We start from the raw sequence: 20,000 nt of genomic DNA, 5'->3' as shown, positions 1-20,000 counted from the left end.
GATATCTAATTTAACATCACAACATGATGAAGACATACGGCCAATTCATTCCTAAATTAGCTTGAAGCATTGAGCGTCCAATCAGAACAAAGCGAAGCCTGTGGTGTTTTCCCTCAGAGCCAATGACAGCGTCTCTCTCTCTCTCTCTCTCTCTCTCTCTCTCTCTCTGCAGGATGTGAAGAGCAAGCGAAACCCTCGCCTGGTGCCTTACGCTTTACTGGATGAGCGCACCAAGAAGTCGAATCGCGACAGCCTTCGGGAAGCCATTCGCACGCTAATCGGATACGGCTACAACGTCGAGCCGCCCGACCAGGATGGAGGTGCGACACGAGGGAAAACTACACATCATAATCCATCATTTCACACAAATCAAACGCTCCGCGACTGCTGTTCATCCTCTAACTTTGATCTCAATATTTTACTTTTATTTGTACGTTTTAGGGCTGTCAAAAGATTAATCGCGATTAATCGCATCCAAAATAAAAGTTTGTGTTTACATAATATATGTGTGTACTCTGTTAATTATTATTTATATATAAATACACACACAAGCATGTTTATATTTAAGAAAAAAATATTATTTTTATATATAAAACATTTATATTTATATATATTATAGATTATATAAATGTATATACATGCAAATATTTCTTAAATATATACATGAATATGTGTGTATTTATATATAAATAATAATTAACAGAGTACACACACATATATTATGTAAACACAAACTTTTATTTTTGGATGCGATTAATTGCGATTAATCTTTAGACAGCCCTAATATTTATATATATTATATATTATATAAATGTATATACAGTATATACATGCAAATATTTCTTAAATATATACATGAATGTGTGTGTATTTATATATAAATAATAATTAACAGAGTACACACACATATATTATGTAAACACAAACTTTTATTTTGGATGCGATTAATCGCGATTAATCTTTTGACAGCCCTAGTACATTTATATATTTTTTACATTTATTTGATTTTATACGTATTTATTCATTTTAGTTTTTACATTCCTTTGTATATTTATTTGTTTTATTTTACATTCCTTTGTATATTTATTAGTTTTTTTTACATTCCTTTTAATATTTATTCGTTTTTTTTACATTTGTTTTATATTTATTCATTTTATTTTACATTTCTTTGTATAGTTATTAGTTTTTTTAACATTCCTTTGTATATTTATTAGGTTTTTATATTTCATTTTATATTTATTAATTTTTTATATTTATTCGTTTTTTTACATTTATTTTTATATTTATTCGTTTTTTACATTTTTTTTTTTATTACATTTTTTCAGTTTATTTTACATTTATTTTTATATTTATTATTTTTTTTACATTTCTTTGTATATTTATTGTTTTTTTAACATTTTGTTTTATATTTATTCTTTTTTTACATTTCATTTTATATTTATTCTTTATTTTTTACATTTCTTTGTATATTTATTAGTTTTTTTACATTTCTTTTAAAATGTATTTCCTTTTTTTATTTATTTATTTATTTTTTACATTTTTTTTTTTTTCCTTTGTATATTTATTAGTTTTTTATACATTTCTTTGTGTATTTATTTAATTATGTTTGTTTTAATTTCTTTGTACATTTAAGTTTAATTTAGTTTTTACTTTTCTTTGTGTATATTATATAATAATAAAAAAAAAATGAATATCAATTTATTTTCATTATTTTCTTTTTACATGCCTTAGTTTATTTATATAGGCCCGGTTTCACAAACAGGGCTTAGGCTAAACTAGGATTAGGCATTAGTTCAATTAGTACATGTAAGTAACTTTTATAAATGTGCCCTAAAAAAAAACATTACTGGTGTGTATGTTAAGACAAAACAATGGCACTGACACATTTTAAGATACATCAGTGCAAGTTTCTTTCAGTTAACACAACTCAAAAATGCATTTTAGTCTAGGACTAGCTTAAGCCTTGTCTGTGAAACTGGGGGTTAGTGTTTTTGTATTTAGTTATTTTCTTTATTTTGGCAGCTCTGGCTTTCCATACCAACAAGCTAAAACCGTATTCTTCTTTTATAGTATAGTTTCCAGAACTAAGCTATGATATCTGGACACATGGCGGGTCACTGACAGCAGGACGCTAACTAGCTCTGACTAGCGCTGTTTACTGCAGATATGCTAATGAAAAAAACCCTTATAATCAGCCATTTTGTCTAATTCAAATCTCACGGTCTTCTCTGAGCAGGTCATGTGGTGGAGAGGCTGAGTATCGATAAGATCCGCTTCTTCCGTGTGGAGCGGACGTACGCGGTGACGACGGGGAAGTGGTATTTCGAGTTTGAGGCGGTGACGGGCGGAGACATGCGGGTGGGCTGGGCTCGGCCCGGATGCAAACCCGACGTGGAGCTCGGAACGGATCAGCAGGCGTATGTGTTCGATGGCCATCGGGTGAGTTCTGCAGGCTTCCTACGGGGTCTGGAAAAGGATGGAAAAAATAAATCAGAGTATGAAAAAATATTTATGTTTCCAGACTATTGTCCCTATTTCATTTTCTAAATATAAAATTAAGAATTTCTGAATGTATATAATAAATATATACACAATCGTTTTTTTTTTTTTTCAATGAATGAAAAACGTGTAGCCTAGCTATGGCAGTAAAGGTCAGACCTGTGTGTTCCTTCCTTTCCTCAGTTCAACAGTAGTTGTAGTTTGAGAAAGCAAGTTGGGTTTGAGGATAAAACAAGTCGATAGTGGAGTTCTTAAAGGAATAGTACACCCAAAATGAAAATTTGTCATTTATTCACCCCCATGTCTTTCAAAACCATAAGACTTTATTATTATTTATTATTTATTACTGTTGCCTCTGGCTTGGCGTGCTCAGTTGGGGACACTAAATTTTTCTACTAAACATCGAAATAAATCTAAATAATAAACTAAATTAACCATTTAAACTAAATTACTGATCTAATTATTGATCTAAAGCCCACACTGTCACTGTATGATACTTGAAATTTTTCCAGAATGGCTATACAGCTGAATAAAATTATGCTGCATTATTTTCCTGTTTAACACTGTAAAGCTGCTCTGAAACAATCTACATTGTTAAAAGCGCTATATAAATAAAGTTGACTTGACTATTATATTAACATTTTTAATATTTTAAATCTGAGAGATTTCAGTCCCTTTATTTAAGGACTTGTTCACCCCAAAATGAAAATGTCCAAATCATTTACTCTCCTCAATGCCATCCAAGATATCCATGCCTTACTTTCTTCAGTGAAAGATAAATTAAGTTTTTGGATGGCATTGCGGTGAGTAAATGATTAGGACATTTTCATTTTGAGGTGAACTAATCCTTTAAATATCTTCATGTGTCCAAGATTTCCAAGATTAACAAAAGTCTTATTAGTTTAGAATGACATGAGGGTAAGTAAATTTTTGGGTAAATTAATAACCCTTTAAAAAAAATTGTGACTGATTTAGCCTTTTTGATCGTTAAGGTCACAAAAGGCAGTATTTTAATATAGGATTTCTAAATATTAGATAGCCTACATAGAGGTTTTGACATAGAGGTTTTGCACCAATAGCATTGTGGGTAAATGTGTCGCCATGTTGTGCTTCAGGAGACCCGAGTTCGAGTCCTGCCTCATGGACTTTTCCCAATCCCGCCCCTCTCTCTCCCATCTTACTTCCTGTCTAGCTACTTTCCTATCCTAATCAAAGGCAAAAACGCCAATACTAAATCTTTATTTGAAAACATTTGATCAGAACAAGTTAAATATGGTCGGAAAAATCTGTAGGAAGTCTGGAAATTCGAGTCTGGAATTTTGAAATGAAAATGGTGTAGGAACTGGTTCTGTGCTCGAGTGGACTAGTGGAGGCGTCTGGGAAACTCTTACAGTGGTTTCTGATGTCTCTCAGGGTCATCGGCTCCACATGGGCAGCCGTCTCTTCGGCCGCTGCTGGCACTCGGGCGACGTTGTGGGCTGTATGATCAACATGGAGGACAAATCCATGATCTTCACCCTGAACGGAGAAATCCTGATCACCAACAAGGGCTCTGAGCTGTGCTTCGCTGACTTCGACACGGATGACGGTTAGAGAGAGCCTCATCTAACATGAGTCCAATGCCTTAAAGGGTTAGTTCACCCAAAAAGGAAAATTCTGTCATTAATTCCTCACCCTCATGTGGTTGGACACCCGTCAGACCTCCGTTCATCTTCAGACACAAATGAAGATATTTTAGTGTAAAGCTGATGCTGAGAAAGGCTTCAGATAGGCCTCCATTGGCATTCAGTACATTTACACTCACAAGACCCATAAAAGGCACTAAAAACGCCGCTACAAAGTCCATCTCACCACAGCGGCTCTACAATCATTTCACGATGTGACGACAATAGTTTTTGTGCGCAAAAAAAATCAAAATAACACCTTTATCCAGCTTGTTCTTGTCTTCCGTGTGTGTCTCCACGACGCATGCGTGAGAATATGAGCAGATCCGGCGTTCGGGAATCCATGAAATGTCACTTTAGCCCCATTTTGAGAACTACACCGAGACCTAAAGCACGATCAGTGTAGAATTCAACAGCTGAGATACGCACGTCTTCCTCTGCTCGTAAACAAATCTCTTCTGGGTCATGTGTCCGAACGCCGGATCTGCTCATATTCTCACGCATGCGTCGTGGAGACACACACGGAAGACAAGAACAAGCTGGATAAAGGTGTTATTTTGATTTTTTTTTGTGCACAAAAACTATTGTCGTTGCATCGTAAAATGATTGTAGAGTCACTGTGGTGAGATGGACTTTGTAACGACGTTTTTAGTGCCTTTTATGGGTCTTGTGAGTGTAAATGTACTGAATGCCAATGGAGGCCTATCTGAAGCCTTTCTCAGCATCAGCTTTACACTAAAATATCTTCATTTGTGTCTGAAGATGAACGGAGGTCTGACGGGTGTCCAACCACATGAGGGTGAGGAATTAATGACACAATTTACATTTTTAAGTGAGCTAACCCTTTAAATAGTTGAGTTTTACCGTTTTTGAATCCATTCATGGGCGTCGGAAGCAAAAACAATGTGGGTGGGTCCTTGCTAAACGTATAGTTCGGAAAGAAAAAATGACGGAAATCGCCATATCATTGAGAGCGGCAGTAGTGTAGGGGTAAGACGCACCGCATTTAGATTTGACACAAATTGACCCGCGGTTCGAGTCCGCCTTTCGCCGAACTCAATCTTCTCCCTTTTCCCTTCACATATCAGATCGGAAAGGCATTTATTTTCAATAAAAATTAAGAAAATATTAGAAAAGTGGAAATAAAGCGTCTAACGTGTTTAATAATAAGTGTTTATCGATTAGGGGTGGGTAAACAGACGTGCTGAATGTTTGAGACCCTAAAAGTGAGTGGGTCCAATATCATTGATCGTAAAAAGTGGGTGGGTCTTGTCCCGCACACATACAATGGTTCCGACGCCCATGAATCCATTCAGCCGATCTTTGTATCTGCACTTTTAGCATAGCTTAGCATACATAATTGATTCTGATCAGTCCATTAGCATCTCATTCAAAAAATGACCAAAGACACTTTCAATATTTTTCCTATTTAAAACTTGACACTTCTACAGTTACATCGTGTGCTAAGACCAACTAAAAATGAAAAGTTGCGATTTTCTACACCGATATGGCTAGGAACTACTTTCTCATTCCTGCATAATAGTCGCGGATCTTCGCGGCCGTACCATGGCTTTAACATCACGCAGCGTCTGAAAGTAGCCCAGCTAGGGAACTTTCAATGTGACCGGCACTAAGTTCGTGTAGTTGCAGAGAAAGTTTCAGGCCGACAAATTGTGTTGTGGATTTAGCTGTGATTAGCCATGGTTCTGTGTGTTGTAAAGGCTGTGATTAGCCATGGTTCTGTGTGTTGTGGATTTAGCTGTGATTGGCCATGGTTCTGTGTGTTGTGGATTTAGCTGTGATTAGCCATGGTTCTGTGTGTTGTGGCTTTAGCTGTGATTGGCCATGGTTCTGTGTGTTGTGGATTTAGCTGTGATTAGCCATGGTTCTGTGTGTTGTGGCTTTAGCTGTGATTAGCCATGGTTCTGTGTGTTGTGGATTTAGCTGTGATTAGCCATGGTTCTGTGTGTTGTGGATTTAGCTGTGATTAGCCATGGTTCTGTGTGTTGTGGATTTAGCTGTGATTAGCCATGGTTCTGTGTGTTGTGGATTTAGCTGTGATTAGCCATGGTTATGTGTGTTGTGGCTTTAGCTGTGATTAGCCATGGTTCTGTGTGTTGTGGCTTTAGCTGTGATTAGCCATGGTTCTGTGTGTTGTGGCTTTAGCTGTGATTAGCCATGGTTCTGTGTGTTGTGGATTTAGCTGTGATTAGCCATGGTTCTGTGTGTTGTGGATTTAGCTGTGATTAGCTATGGTTCTGTGTGTTGTGGCTTTAGCTGTGATTAGCCATGGTTCTGTGTGTTGTGGCTTTAGCTGTGATTAGCCATGGTTCTGTGTGTTGTGGATTTAGCTGTGATTAGCCATGGTTCTGTGTGTTGTGGATTTAGCTGTGATTAGCCATGGTTCTGTGTGTTGTGGCTTTAGCTGTGATTAGCCATGGTTCTGTGTGTTGTGGATTTAGCTGTGATTAGCCATGGTTCTGTGTGTTGTGGATTTAGCTGTGATTAGCCATGGTTCTGTGTGTTGTGGCTTTAGCTGTGATTAGCCATGGTTCTGTGTGTTGTGGATTTAGCTGTGATTAGCTATGGTTCTGTGTGTTGTGGCTTTAGCTGTGATTAGCCAAGGTTCTGTGTGTTGTGGCTTTAGCTGTGATTAGCCATGGTTCTGTGTGTTGTGGCTTTAGCTGTGATTAGCCATGGTTCTGTGTGTTGTGGATTTAGCTGTGATTAGCCATGGTTCTGTGTGTTGTGTATTTAGCTGTGATTAGCCATGGTTCTGTGTGTTGTAAAGCGCTGTGATAGTAAGTCGAAGGTGTAACTACCACCATGTTTCACAGAATACCAACCAATCATTGCACCGCTGCAGCCATGGTACGGCCGCGAAGATCCACGACTATTACGCAGGAATGAGAAAGTAGTTCCTGGCCATATCGGTGTAGAAAATCGCAACTTTTCATTTTTAGTTGGTCTTAGCACACGATGGAACTGTAGAAGAGTCAAGTTTTAAATAGGAAAAATATTGAAAGTGTCTTTGGTCATTTTTTGAATGAGATGCTAATGGACTGATCAGAATCAATGATGTATGCTAAGCTATGCTAAAAGTGCAGATACAAAGATCGGCTGAATGGATTCAAAAACTGTAAAACTCAACTATTTAACTCTAGGGGACTTGTAAAATGAGCCTATTTTCAAAAAAAGTGGAGTGTTCCTTTAAAGGGTTAGTTCACCCAAAAATGTAAATTGTGTCATTACTGACTGAGCCTCATGTGGTTGGACACCCGTCAGACCTCCGTTCATCTTCAGACACAAATGAAGATATTTTAGTGTAAATCTGATGCTCTGAAAGGCCACCATTGGCTCAACTTTACACTCTCAAGACCCTTAAAAGACACTAAAGACTAAAGTTACAAAGTCCATCTCACTACAGTGGCTCTAAAATAACTTTATGAATCGGCGACAATAGTTTTTGTGCGCAAAAAACCCTAAATAACGACTTACATAGTGATGACGATTTCAAAACACGGCCTCATGAAGCTTCGAAGCGTTATGAATCAGTGAGTCGATTCAGCGGTTTGAATCGCCAAATTTCAGCAGTTTGCCGGTTTGACACGCGATCTGAATCATCATTCGGCTCACTGATTCATAACGCTCCCAACCGCTGAATCGACTCACTGATTCATAACGCTCCAAACCTCTGAATCGACTCACTGATTCATAACGCTTCAAACTGCTGAAATACCTGACTTTGGCGATCCAAACCGCTGAATCGACTCACTGATTCATAACGCTCCAAACCGCTGATTCGACTCACTGATTCATAACGCTCCCAACCGCTGAATCGACTCACTGATTCATAACGCTCCAAACCGCTGAATCGACTCACTGATTCATAACGCTTCAAACTGCTGAAATACCTGACTTTGGCGATCCAAACCGCTGAATCGACTCACTGATTCATAACGCTCCAAACCGCTGATTCGACTCACTAATTCATAACGCTTCGAAGCTTCATGAGGCTGTGTTTTGAAATCGTCATCACTATGTAAGTCGTTATTTAGGGGTTTTTTTGCGCACAAAAACTATTCTCGCCGATTCATAAAGTAATTGTAGAGCCGCTGTAGTGAGATGGACTTTGTAACTTTAGTCTTTAGTGTCTTTTAAGGGTCTTGAGAGTGTAAAGTTGAGCCAATGGAGGCCTTTCTCAGCATCAGATTTACACTAAAATATCTTCATTTGTGTCTGAAGATGAACGGAGGTCCGACGGGTGTCCAACCACATGAGGCTCAGTCATTAATGACACAATTTACATTTTTGGGTGAACTAACCCTTTAAGGACCCGTGAAAACAAAACCGTCCTCTTCTCTTCCAGGCTTCATCCCTGTGTGTAGTTTGGGGATTTCTCAGGTGGGCCGCATGAATCTTGGGAAGGACGCCAGCACGTTTAAGTACTACACCATGTGTGGTCTCCAGGAGGGCTTCGAACCGTTCGCCGTCAACATGAACCGTGAGGTCACCATGTGGTTCAGCAAACGCCTGCCCACCTTCTTCAATGTGCCGAAAGACCACCATCACATCGCGGTGAGGACGAGCTTGATTGATTATTGGTCGTGTCCCACTGGTTGAATGAATGGACCTTTTAACCCCTAGGAGTCTGAGCTGTTTTGGGGCCCTTTAGAAGTTTTGACATGCTCTGACATTTGTGTTTTTTTCAGTTGCTTATAAACACATCAATGGCAAAATTGTAATTACAATGTATTCAGCACAAACTGGGCTACCAGAATATGTGAGCAACATGTATGTACATGCTTGTATTCTTGAGAGAATAATGTTTATGCGTGGTTCGCATAATGTTTAGGCCTCAAACACACAATAGATAGGTGTTCACAAGACTTTTGACTCCAGGGTGTATTTGCCTAGAGTTTTTTCTTCAAACTGATATGAGAATCATTGAGTCTACTCATTCACATAAAACAATACACTGATTTAACATTTGTAAGACAGTTTTTCTTCACAAGGCCCGTATGGAGGAGGCGTGATATCTAATGAATAATGATGAGTATCACCTGAGAGGACAAAAGAACATAATAGCCCACATAATGAGCTGCATAATGACCTGCATAATGAGCATAATGAGCTGCATAATTAGCATAATGACCTGCATAATAAGGATAATGAGCTGCATAATGAATGAGCTTAATTCAGGTGTGTGACTGAGAGCATCAGGACAAAGGACATAGGCCTATATTATATATTGTACTTATCTAGTAAATGCATCTTGATTTAAGAATGTTTAAATATTTAGACTAGAAACGAGACAAAAATTACTAAGAGCATTTTTTCTACTTTTTTGTACTATTTTTTTTGTTTTTGAAAGTAGTCTCATGCTAAAAAATTAAATAATAAATAATTAAAATTAAGATACAATTTATACAAAACGAAATTCACTTTAAAGAAAGCAATTCTCTTTCTACAAAACGAAAAAATTCACTTTCTACAAAACAAAACTCGATATTAACTCGATAAAACAAACTTTGATATTAAATGAAAAAAATACCATTAGGCTATAATATTTAAACATCAATATGAAGAAAAATACGTTTGACTGGTTCTATATTTATAGCATCTGAGCAGACATTTGCGAATAAAAGCTTTATTGCTGTGACACTAGGCTCTTTTACAATAAACACGTTATAATTTGTCCAAAACAAGCCAAATAAATCTGGTCTAAACAGTCTTGCGTGTATGTCAGGATTCATATTTAAACAGTTTTTGCGTTTAATAATCACAGATGCTAACAGAATAAACTTAGCCTACCTTACAATCAGCCCTGAATCCGTTGCTTTCAGAAATGAACAGCTTTTCATGAGATGAATTATTCCTCAACGCGTCTCAAAGCGATGTAGCTGAAGTAGCGTTACAGCGCTTCACTAGATGTGTGTGTATGAGTTGATGTGGGCGTCGACTCTGGATCGTCAGTATTTGAATCTGAAAGAGCTCGTGATCTGTGGGTGTGGTCACATTAGTGGATAATGAAGAGGCTCGCGGTTGACTGACATGTCTCTCTTTTCAAACAGATTACATAAACACAGAATATTTGTTTTCGATTTGGTTTACATTGTTTAAAACCTGACATTTCAGCGTTTCTTTAGACATATGTCTGTTTGTGAGACACTAAGTATTCACTAAGCTAGAGCTCCTTTTCTGAATGAACGTCTTTGAGAGAGAGGCTGCAGATCGCGCATTATGTTTGTTTTCTTTATTCTGCTGCAAAGCAAAATATATTGTTTTTATTGTGACTGTACACTCAAAAAAATTGAAGCATAACAGATTATAATTAGTGATGCACCGATCATGATTTTACATGGCCGATTCCGTTACCGATTTTTTTTTAAAGAAAACTGGCCGATTCTGATACCGATTTTTTTTTTAAAAAGAAAACTGGCCGATTCCGATACCGCTAACAAAAACAAGTCCGCAATCTGAAATTAACGGGAAAATGAATTGGAAATGAAAAGGCTGAAAGGTGAAATTAAAGGCAATAACTGCATATTCTGCAATCCAAACAAAGATGTTACTTAAATCAGCATTTGTTTTTAAATTCAGTGTAAAGAAAAAAAGTCTTTACCAGTGATATTAAATAAAACCAAAGTGTATATAATTGTTCCAAAATGTTAAATCAAATAATGTTTAGTGCAACGAAAAAAACTAAGATGCTACAGCAGGTGCTTTTTAAATCAAATTAAGTCAATGTCATTTTAAGGTAAAATAAAAATGATCATCCTATACAGAACTGATAGTATTTCATTTCTAAAGTGCAGCATGTTCTTCTTTAGGCTACAAAAAGAAGTATTTCGGCTTTGTCACAAGTTAGTCTGTTTCGTTCTCATCCGATCCAACACGTGAGAAGCTGAGCTGAACAAACGCTCACTCTCTACACTTGTGCAGGCGGAGAGGTAAGCTCGCGTAACTTCAGCTCGCGCAACTTCAGCTCGCGTAACTTCAGCTCGCGCAACTTCAGCTCGCGCAACTTCAGCTCGCTCAACTTCAGCTCGCGCAACTTCAGCTCCCTCAACTTCAGCTCGCTCAACTTCAGCTCGCGCAACTTCAGCTCGCACAACTTCAGCTCGCTCAACTTCAGCTCGCGCAACTTCAGCTCGCGCAAATTCAGCTCGCGCAACTTCAGCTCGCTCAACTTCAGCTCGCTCAACTTCAGCTCGCGCAACTTCAGCTCGCGCAACTTCAGCTCGCGCAACTTCAGCTCGCGCAACTTCAGCTCGCGCAACTTCAGCTCGCTCAACTTCAGCTCGCGCAACTTCAGTTCGCGCAACTTCAGCTTGCGCAACTTCAGCTCGCTCAACTTACTTCAGCTCGCTCAACTTCAGCTCGCTCAACTTCAGCTCGCGCAACTTCAGCTCGCTCAACTTCAGCTTGCTCAACTTCAGCTCACTCAACTTCAGCTTGCGCAACTTCAGCTCGCTCAACTTCAACTCGCGCAACTTCAGCTCGCTCAACTTACTTCAGCTCGCGCAACTTCAGCTCGCGCAACTTCAGCTCACGCAACTTCAGCTCACGCAACTTCAGCTCGCTCAACTTCAGCTCACGCAACTTCAGCTCGCTCAACTTCAGCTCGCTCAACTTTAGCTCGCTCAACTTTAGCTCGTGCAACTTCAGCTCGCGCAACTTCAGCTCGCGCAGGAAAGCGTCTCTTCATTCCTTTCAGCGTCTCGTCTCTTCCCTCAGTTCTCCAGTTTCTGTTTGTAACACACAAGTTACATGTTCGCGAATGATTGCAATATAGGCGTGTGTGCAAGCGGGCGCACCTCCGGAAAAATCGTCAGAAAAATACAAAGAAAACCGGCTCCGATTTTTGCCCGGTCAACCGGTGCATCCCTATTTATAATGATGTATAACACTTGCCTGAATGATTAAAAAACTACAGAGTTATTTGAGTCTCTTGGGCACTGATAAGAAAAAGCGCCGGCGCGTCCGCTGACTCGAGAGGGTTAACCGAAACTTAATGAGCTGCTTTTGTTCCTGAAAAGTGTAATTTGTATCGATTCAGTTCCAGAACGCTTTGTAAAATTACAAATTTAAGAAAGTACATTGTATTTAGCATTTAAGGTATAGATAATAATTCTAGGGTTTTTCCAGCAGGAGATTCCTGCCGGACCTGTTTTCAGACTCTTACCGTCGTTGCCTCTATGCGTTTGAATAGTTATGCTGATTAGGAGTAGGATTGGTGATACTCTGTCTGGGCGGGTTTTCCCAAAACCTGTATATTTAATTTAAATGCTTTGTTCAACCTCAATGTAAATCCAATGTAAATATATAACCTATCAGGTATGCTGTTTAGAGTTAGACTGTTTTCGGACGACCTGCAGCACAGAGAGTTCTCATTAAAAGAATCGCTTCTGTTTGATCCCGAAGTCTCCTGGTCTTCATCTTCTGAGTTTCCTACACTTTAGAAGAGAAAAGTTCACAACAGCTTCCTGTTTTCTTTCTGTATGCAGGTTTTTTGTATTGAATCTCGTCATGTTTGCAGGTCACCAGAATCGACGGGACCGTGGAAAGCCCGCCCTGCCTGAAGGTCAGCCATAAGACGTTTGGGACGCAAAGCAGCAACTCTGACATGGTGTTCTGCAGACTGAGCATGCCTGTGGAGTTTCACTCCAGCTTCAAGGGCGGAGCCTACGTGCTTGTGAATGGCCTGTATGAGGAAGAACCGCTCAAGATCAAACACAGGTCAGAGATGGACATTTGAACACCTCTAAACGCTCACTGGTCCGTGACGAGGACATAACAGGTGACTGGAGGAGATCACAAAGAAGGCGGAGTCTCAGAGCCACACCCATTATGTCTTTGTCATGGACCAATGACAGTTTAGAGGTGTTTAATCAGCCGGGGGCAAACTTTCCTGAAACTTGAATCCTCTTGCACTGCAAAAAATGCTTTTCTTAATTAGTATTTTTGTCTTGTTTTCAGTCCAAATATCTAAAAAATCTTACATTAAGAAGCATTTACTAGACAAGCAAAAGTTTTTGTCTTGTTTTGGGGGAAATAACTCAAAATTAAGGGAGTTTTTGCTTAAAATAAGCAAAATAATCTGCCAATGGGGTAAGCAAAATAATCTTGTTTTCTGTTTAAATTAAGATTATTTTGCTTACCCCATTGGCAGATTTTTGTGCTTATTTTAAGCAAAAACTGCCCTAATTTTGAGTTATTTTCCACCAAAACATGACAAACTTTTGCTTGTCTAGTAAATGCTTCTTAATGTAAGATTTTTTTGATATTTGGACTGAAAACAAGACAAAAATACTAAGTAAGAAAAGCATTTTTTGCAGTGTGCTGCCTATTGAGCGATTTGTTTGACCTCTATCTGTTGTTTTTGAAAATCCTCCTGCTTGACTTTGTCTGTTGGATGAATAGTAAGTGTGTTTGTCCTGTGAATGTTCCTAAAGGCATCCACTGAAGTCCATGAAACACTCGGATGAAGGCAGAAGAACGGACTATAGCAGCATAACCACAGTGAGTTCAGCGCACACCCTTCTCTTATCAAGAGCTGCTGATTTATGATTTATGATTTATGTTTGTTACAAGAATAAAAAACTCTGGAAGTTTCGTTTAGGATCTTTCATTTGTCAACAACAAGAACAACAACAATAATGATATAACTATAGCTATACCGATAACTATTACAGTAAATATATCGATAACAGTAACTATAACTAAACCGATAACTATTACAGTAAATATATCGATAACAGTAACTATAACTAAACCGATAACTATTACAGTAAATATATCGATAACAGTAACTATAACTAAACCGATAACTATTACAGTAAATTTATCGATAACAGTAACTATAACTAAACCGATAACTATTACAGTAAATATATCGATAACAGTAACTATAACTAAACCGATAACTATTACAGTAAATATAATTATACCGATAACTATAACAGTAAATATAACTATACCGATAACTGTTACAGTAAATATATCGATAACTATAACCGTAACTATAACTATACCGATAACTATTACAGTAAATATATCGATAACAGTAACTATAACTAAACCGATAACTATTACAGTAAATATAACTATACCGATAACTATAACAGTAAATATAACTATACCGATAACTGTTACAGTAAATATATCGATAACTATAACAGTAACTAACTATACCGATAACTATTACAGTAAATATATTGATAACAGTAACTATAACTATACCGATAACTATTACAGTAAATATATCGATAACAGTAACTATAATTAAACCAATAACTATTACAGTAAATATAACTATACCGATAACTATAACAGTAACTATAACTATACCGATAACTATTACAGTAAATATATTGATAACTATAACAGTAGCTATAACTATACCGATAACTATTACAGTAAATATATCGATAACTACCGATAACTATAACAGTAAATATAACTATACCGAAAACTATTACAGTAAATATAACTATACCGATAACTATTACAGTAAAAATAACTATACCGATAACTAATACAGTAAATATAACTATACCGATAACTATTACAGTAAATTTAACTATACCGATAACTATAACAGTAAATATAACTATACCGATAACTATAACAGTAAATTATACCGATAACTATTACAGTAAATTTAACTATACCGATAACTATAACAGTAAATATAACTATACCAATAACTATAACAGTAAATATAACTATACCAATAACTATAACAGTAAATATAGTAAATATAACTATACCGATAACTATAACAGTAAATATAACTATACCGATAACTATTACAGTAAATATAACTATACCGATAACTATCACAGTAAATATAACTGTAGATGCTTTAAAACACACCTTCCGCAATCTATTTTTCAATTACTTTTAAAAAGTGGTGGGGACAATATTGAGCCTGGCAAAAAGTGGTGGGACATGTCCCACCCGTCCCACCCGTAAATTACGCCTATGCCGATAACTATCACAGTAAATATAACTGTAACAGTAAATATAACTATACAGATAACTATTACAGTAAATATAACCATACCGATAACTATAACAGTAAATATAACTATACCGATAACTATAACAGTAAATATAACCATACAGATAACTATAACAGTAAATATAACTATACAGATAACTATTACAGTAAATATAACCATACCGATAACTATAACAGTAAATATAACTATACCGATAACTATTACAGTAAATATTACTATACCGATAAATATTACACTAAATATAACTATACCGATAAATATTACACTAAATATAACTATACCGATAACTACTACAGTAAATATAACTAAACCGTTAACTATTACAGTAAATTTAACTATACCGATAACTATAACAGTAAATATAACTATACCGATAACTATAACAGTAAATATAACTATACCGATACCTATAACAGTAAATATAATTATACCGATAACTAATACAGTAAATATAACTATACCGATAACTAATACAGTAAATATAACTATACCGATAACTATTACAGTGAATATAACTATACCGATAACTATTACAGTAAATATAACTATACTGATAACTATTACACTAAATATAACTATAACGATAACTATTACAGTAAATATAACTATACCGATAACAATTACACTAAATATAACTATACCGATAACTATCACAGTAAATATAACTATACCGATAACTATTACAGTAAATATAACTAACAGTAAATATAACTATACAGATAACTATTACAGTAAATATAACCATACCGATAACTATAACAGTAAATATAACTATACCGATAACTATAACAGTAAATATAACCATACAGATAACTATAACAGTAAATATAACTATACAGATAACTATTACAGTAAATATAACCATACCGATAACTATAACAGTAAATATAACTATACCGATAACTATTACAGTAAATATTACTATACCGATAAATATTACACTAAATATAACTATACCGATAAATATTACACTAAATATAACTATACCGATAACTACTACAGTAAATATAACTATACCGTTAACTATTACAGTAAATTTAACTATACCGATAACTATAACAGTAAATATAACTATACCGATAACTATAACAGTAAATATAACTATACCGATACCTATAACAGTAAATATAATTATACCGATAACTAATACAGTAAATATAACTATACCGATAACTAATACAGTAAATATAACTATACCGATAACTATTACAGTGAATATAACTATACCGATAACTATTACAGTAAATATAACTATACTGATAACTATTACACTAAATATAACTATAACGATAACTATTACAGTAAATATAACTATACCGATAACAATTACACTAAATATAACTATACCGATAACTATCACAGTAAATATAACTATACCGATAACTATTACAGTAAATATAACTAACAGTAAATATAACTATACCGATAACTATTACAGTAAATATAACCATACCGATAACTATTACAGTAAACATAACTATACCGATAACTATCACAGTAAATATAACTATACCGATAACTATTACAGTAAATATAACTGTAACAGTAAATATAACTACACCGATAACTATTACAGTAAATATAACCATACCGATAACTATAACAGTAAATATAACTATACCAATAACTATAACAGTAAATATAACTATACCAATAACTATAACAGTAAATATAACTATACCGATAACTATAACAGTAAATATAACTATACCAATAACTATAACAGTAAATATAACTATACCGATCACTATTACAGTAAATATAACTATACCGATAACTATACCGATAACTATAACAGTAAATATAACTATACCGATAACTATAACAGTAAATATAACTATACCGATAACTATTACAGTAAATATAACCATACTGATAACTATAACCGTAAATATAACTATACCGATAACTATTACAGTAAATATAACTATACCGATAACTATCACAGTAAATATAATTATACAGATAATTATTACAGTAAATATAACTATAACGATAACTATCACTGTAAATATAACTATACCGATTAACTATAACCGTAAATATAACTATACCGATAACTATTACAGTAAATATAACTATACCGATAACTATCACAGTAAATATAACTATACCGATAACTATTACAGTAAATATAACTATACCGATTAACTATAACAGTAAATATAACTATACCGATAACTATTACAGTAAATATAACCATACCGATAACTATTACAGTAAATATAACTATACCGATTAACTATAACAGTAAATATAACTATACCGATAACTATTACAGTAAATATAACCATACCGATAACTATAACCGTAAATATAACTATACCGATAACTATTACAGTAAATATAACTATACCGATAACTATAACATAATTATCAACCAGTGGACAGTGAACAAGGATTTTGATTGGCTGTCGATGTTTTTATCGATCATATTCCAATGACATTGTTTGGTTATTGTTCCAGTTGTGGTGTGAACTCTGTTATTCTAACAGCGATGAGTTATAGTTCTGTTTACTCGTATGACTTTGAACATTCAGCTGAGTGGGATCTGAGAGTGTAGATCCGCAGTGAATAACGCTGTGTTGGTCTCCTTCAGTACTATCACTCGGTCCGGATATTCGCGGGTCAGGATCCGTCCTGTGTGTGGGTCGGATGGGTCACTCCTGACTACCATTACTATAGCAACAACTTCAACCTCAGCAAGAACCGCACGGTGACCATCACCCTCGGAGACGAGCGGGGTCGTGTGCACGAGAGGTGAGCGCTCATTGGAATATGTTGCCATGGGTCATGTGATGATGTGCTGACATCACTGTGTCATGTGACAGTGTGAAGAGGAGTAACTGTTACATGGTTTGGGGTGGAGACGTCACCAGTGCCGCCCACTCGTCCAGCCGGAGTAACGTGGATTTAGAGATCGGATGCCTCATTGATTTGGCCACGGGTCTGTTGGCTTTCTCAGTCAACGGGAAAGATCTTCAGACCTCGTACCAGGTACCGTCAAACTCCTGACTTCACACAGATTACAGGCTTCATACATGTGTAAAACAACATCTGTTGTCCAGGTGGAGCCCAGCACCAAACTCTTTCCTGCTGTGTTTGTGCGGCCAACAAGCTCAAGTCTGTTCCAGTTCGAACTGGCCAAAATCAAGGTGTGTAGATCCGCATATTCCCATAACTTCATACCGACATATTGGGGATTATGAGAGAAACAAACTGGATCTGTTCTGGAGCTCAATGATGGTCAGATAACTGTAATAACTACTAACGATAACTACTAACGATAACTAAAATGATAAGGATAACTATAATGATAGTGATAACTATTATGATAACAATAACTATAACTACTAACTATAACTACTGACGATAACAATAACTAATGATAACTATAACTACTAACGATAACTAATGATAACGATAACTATAACTACTAACGATAACTATAATGATAACAATAACTACAATGATAACAATAACTATAATGATAACAATAACTATAATGATAACAATAACTATAATGATAATGATAACTATAATGATAACAATAACTATAACGATAACTATAATGATAACTATAATGATAAAAATAATTATAATGATAACGATAACCATAATGATAACAATAACTATAATGATAACTATAACGATAACAATAACAATAACTATAACGATAACTTTAACGATTAGTAACAATAATGATAACTATAACGATAATGATAACGATAACTATAGCTATAACAATATCTATAGCTAACGATAACGATAATTTAACGAATAACTAATGATAACAATAACTATAACGATAACTATATAACGATAGCTATAACATTGATGATGATAACTATAACTATGTAACGATAACTATAACAAATAACTATAATGATAACTATAACAATAACGACTAATTATAATGATAACTACAACGATAACTATAACGAATAACTATAATTATAATGATAACGATAACGACTAATTATAATGATAACTATAACGAATAACTATAATGATAACAAATAACTATAATGATAACGATAACTATATAACCATGATGATAACGATAACTATAATGATAATTATAACGATGACGACTAATTATAATGATAACTATAACGAATAACTATAATGATAACGAATAACTATAACGAATAACGATAACTATAACGTATAACTATAATGATAACGAATAACTATAATGATAATGAAAACTATAACGAATAACTATAATGATAACGAATAACTATAATGATAACGTTAACTATAACGTATAACTATAATGATAATGAATAACTATAATGATAACGAATAAGTATAATAATAACGATAACTATAATGAATAACTATAATGATAACAATTAACTATAATGATAACGATAACTGTAACGAATAACTATACTGATAACGGATAACTATAACAATAACGACTAATTATAATGATAACTACAACGATAACTATAACGAATAACTATAATGATAATGATAACTATAACGATAACGACTAATTATAATGATAACTATAACGAATAACTATAATGATAACAAATAACTATAATGATAACGATAACTATATAACCATGATGATAACGATAACTATAATGATAACTATAACGATGACGACTAATTATAATGATAACTATAACGAATAACTATAATGATAACGAATAACTAACGAATAACGATAACTATAACGTATAACTATAATGATAAGGAATAACTATAATGATAATGAAAACTATAACGAATAAATATAATGATAACGAATAACTATAATGATAACGTTAACTATAACGTATAACTATAATGA

At 35.0% G+C, this 20,000-nt stretch overlaps 1 protein-coding gene across 1 annotated transcript in view; it reads left to right on the top strand.

The window, feature by feature from the left end:
- LOC307136190 (ryanodine receptor 3-like) overlaps positions 1-20,000 on the top strand; it is a 307,469-nt gene that overhangs the window by 53,280 nt on the left and 234,189 nt on the right. The window contains exons 8-16 of the mRNA XM_079832979.1: positions 173-320; positions 2,234-2,439; positions 3,913-4,087; positions 8,533-8,741; positions 12,706-12,905; positions 13,622-13,688; positions 17,793-17,953; positions 18,025-18,190; positions 18,262-18,348. Coding sequence (XP_079689105.1) covers positions 173-320; positions 2,234-2,439; positions 3,913-4,087; positions 8,533-8,741; positions 12,706-12,905; positions 13,622-13,688; positions 17,793-17,953; positions 18,025-18,190; positions 18,262-18,348 — 1,419 coding nt within the window. The remainder of the gene's footprint in view (positions 1-172; positions 321-2,233; positions 2,440-3,912; positions 4,088-8,532; positions 8,742-12,705; positions 12,906-13,621; positions 13,689-17,792; positions 17,954-18,024; positions 18,191-18,261; positions 18,349-20,000) is intronic.

Source organism: Gobio gobio, assembly GCF_949357685.1.
Source record: "Gobio gobio genome assembly, chromosome: 13".
Lineage (NCBI taxonomy): Eukaryota > Metazoa > Chordata > Actinopteri > Cypriniformes > Gobionidae > Gobio > Gobio gobio.
This window is presented reverse-complemented; position numbering and strand designations above follow the sequence as displayed.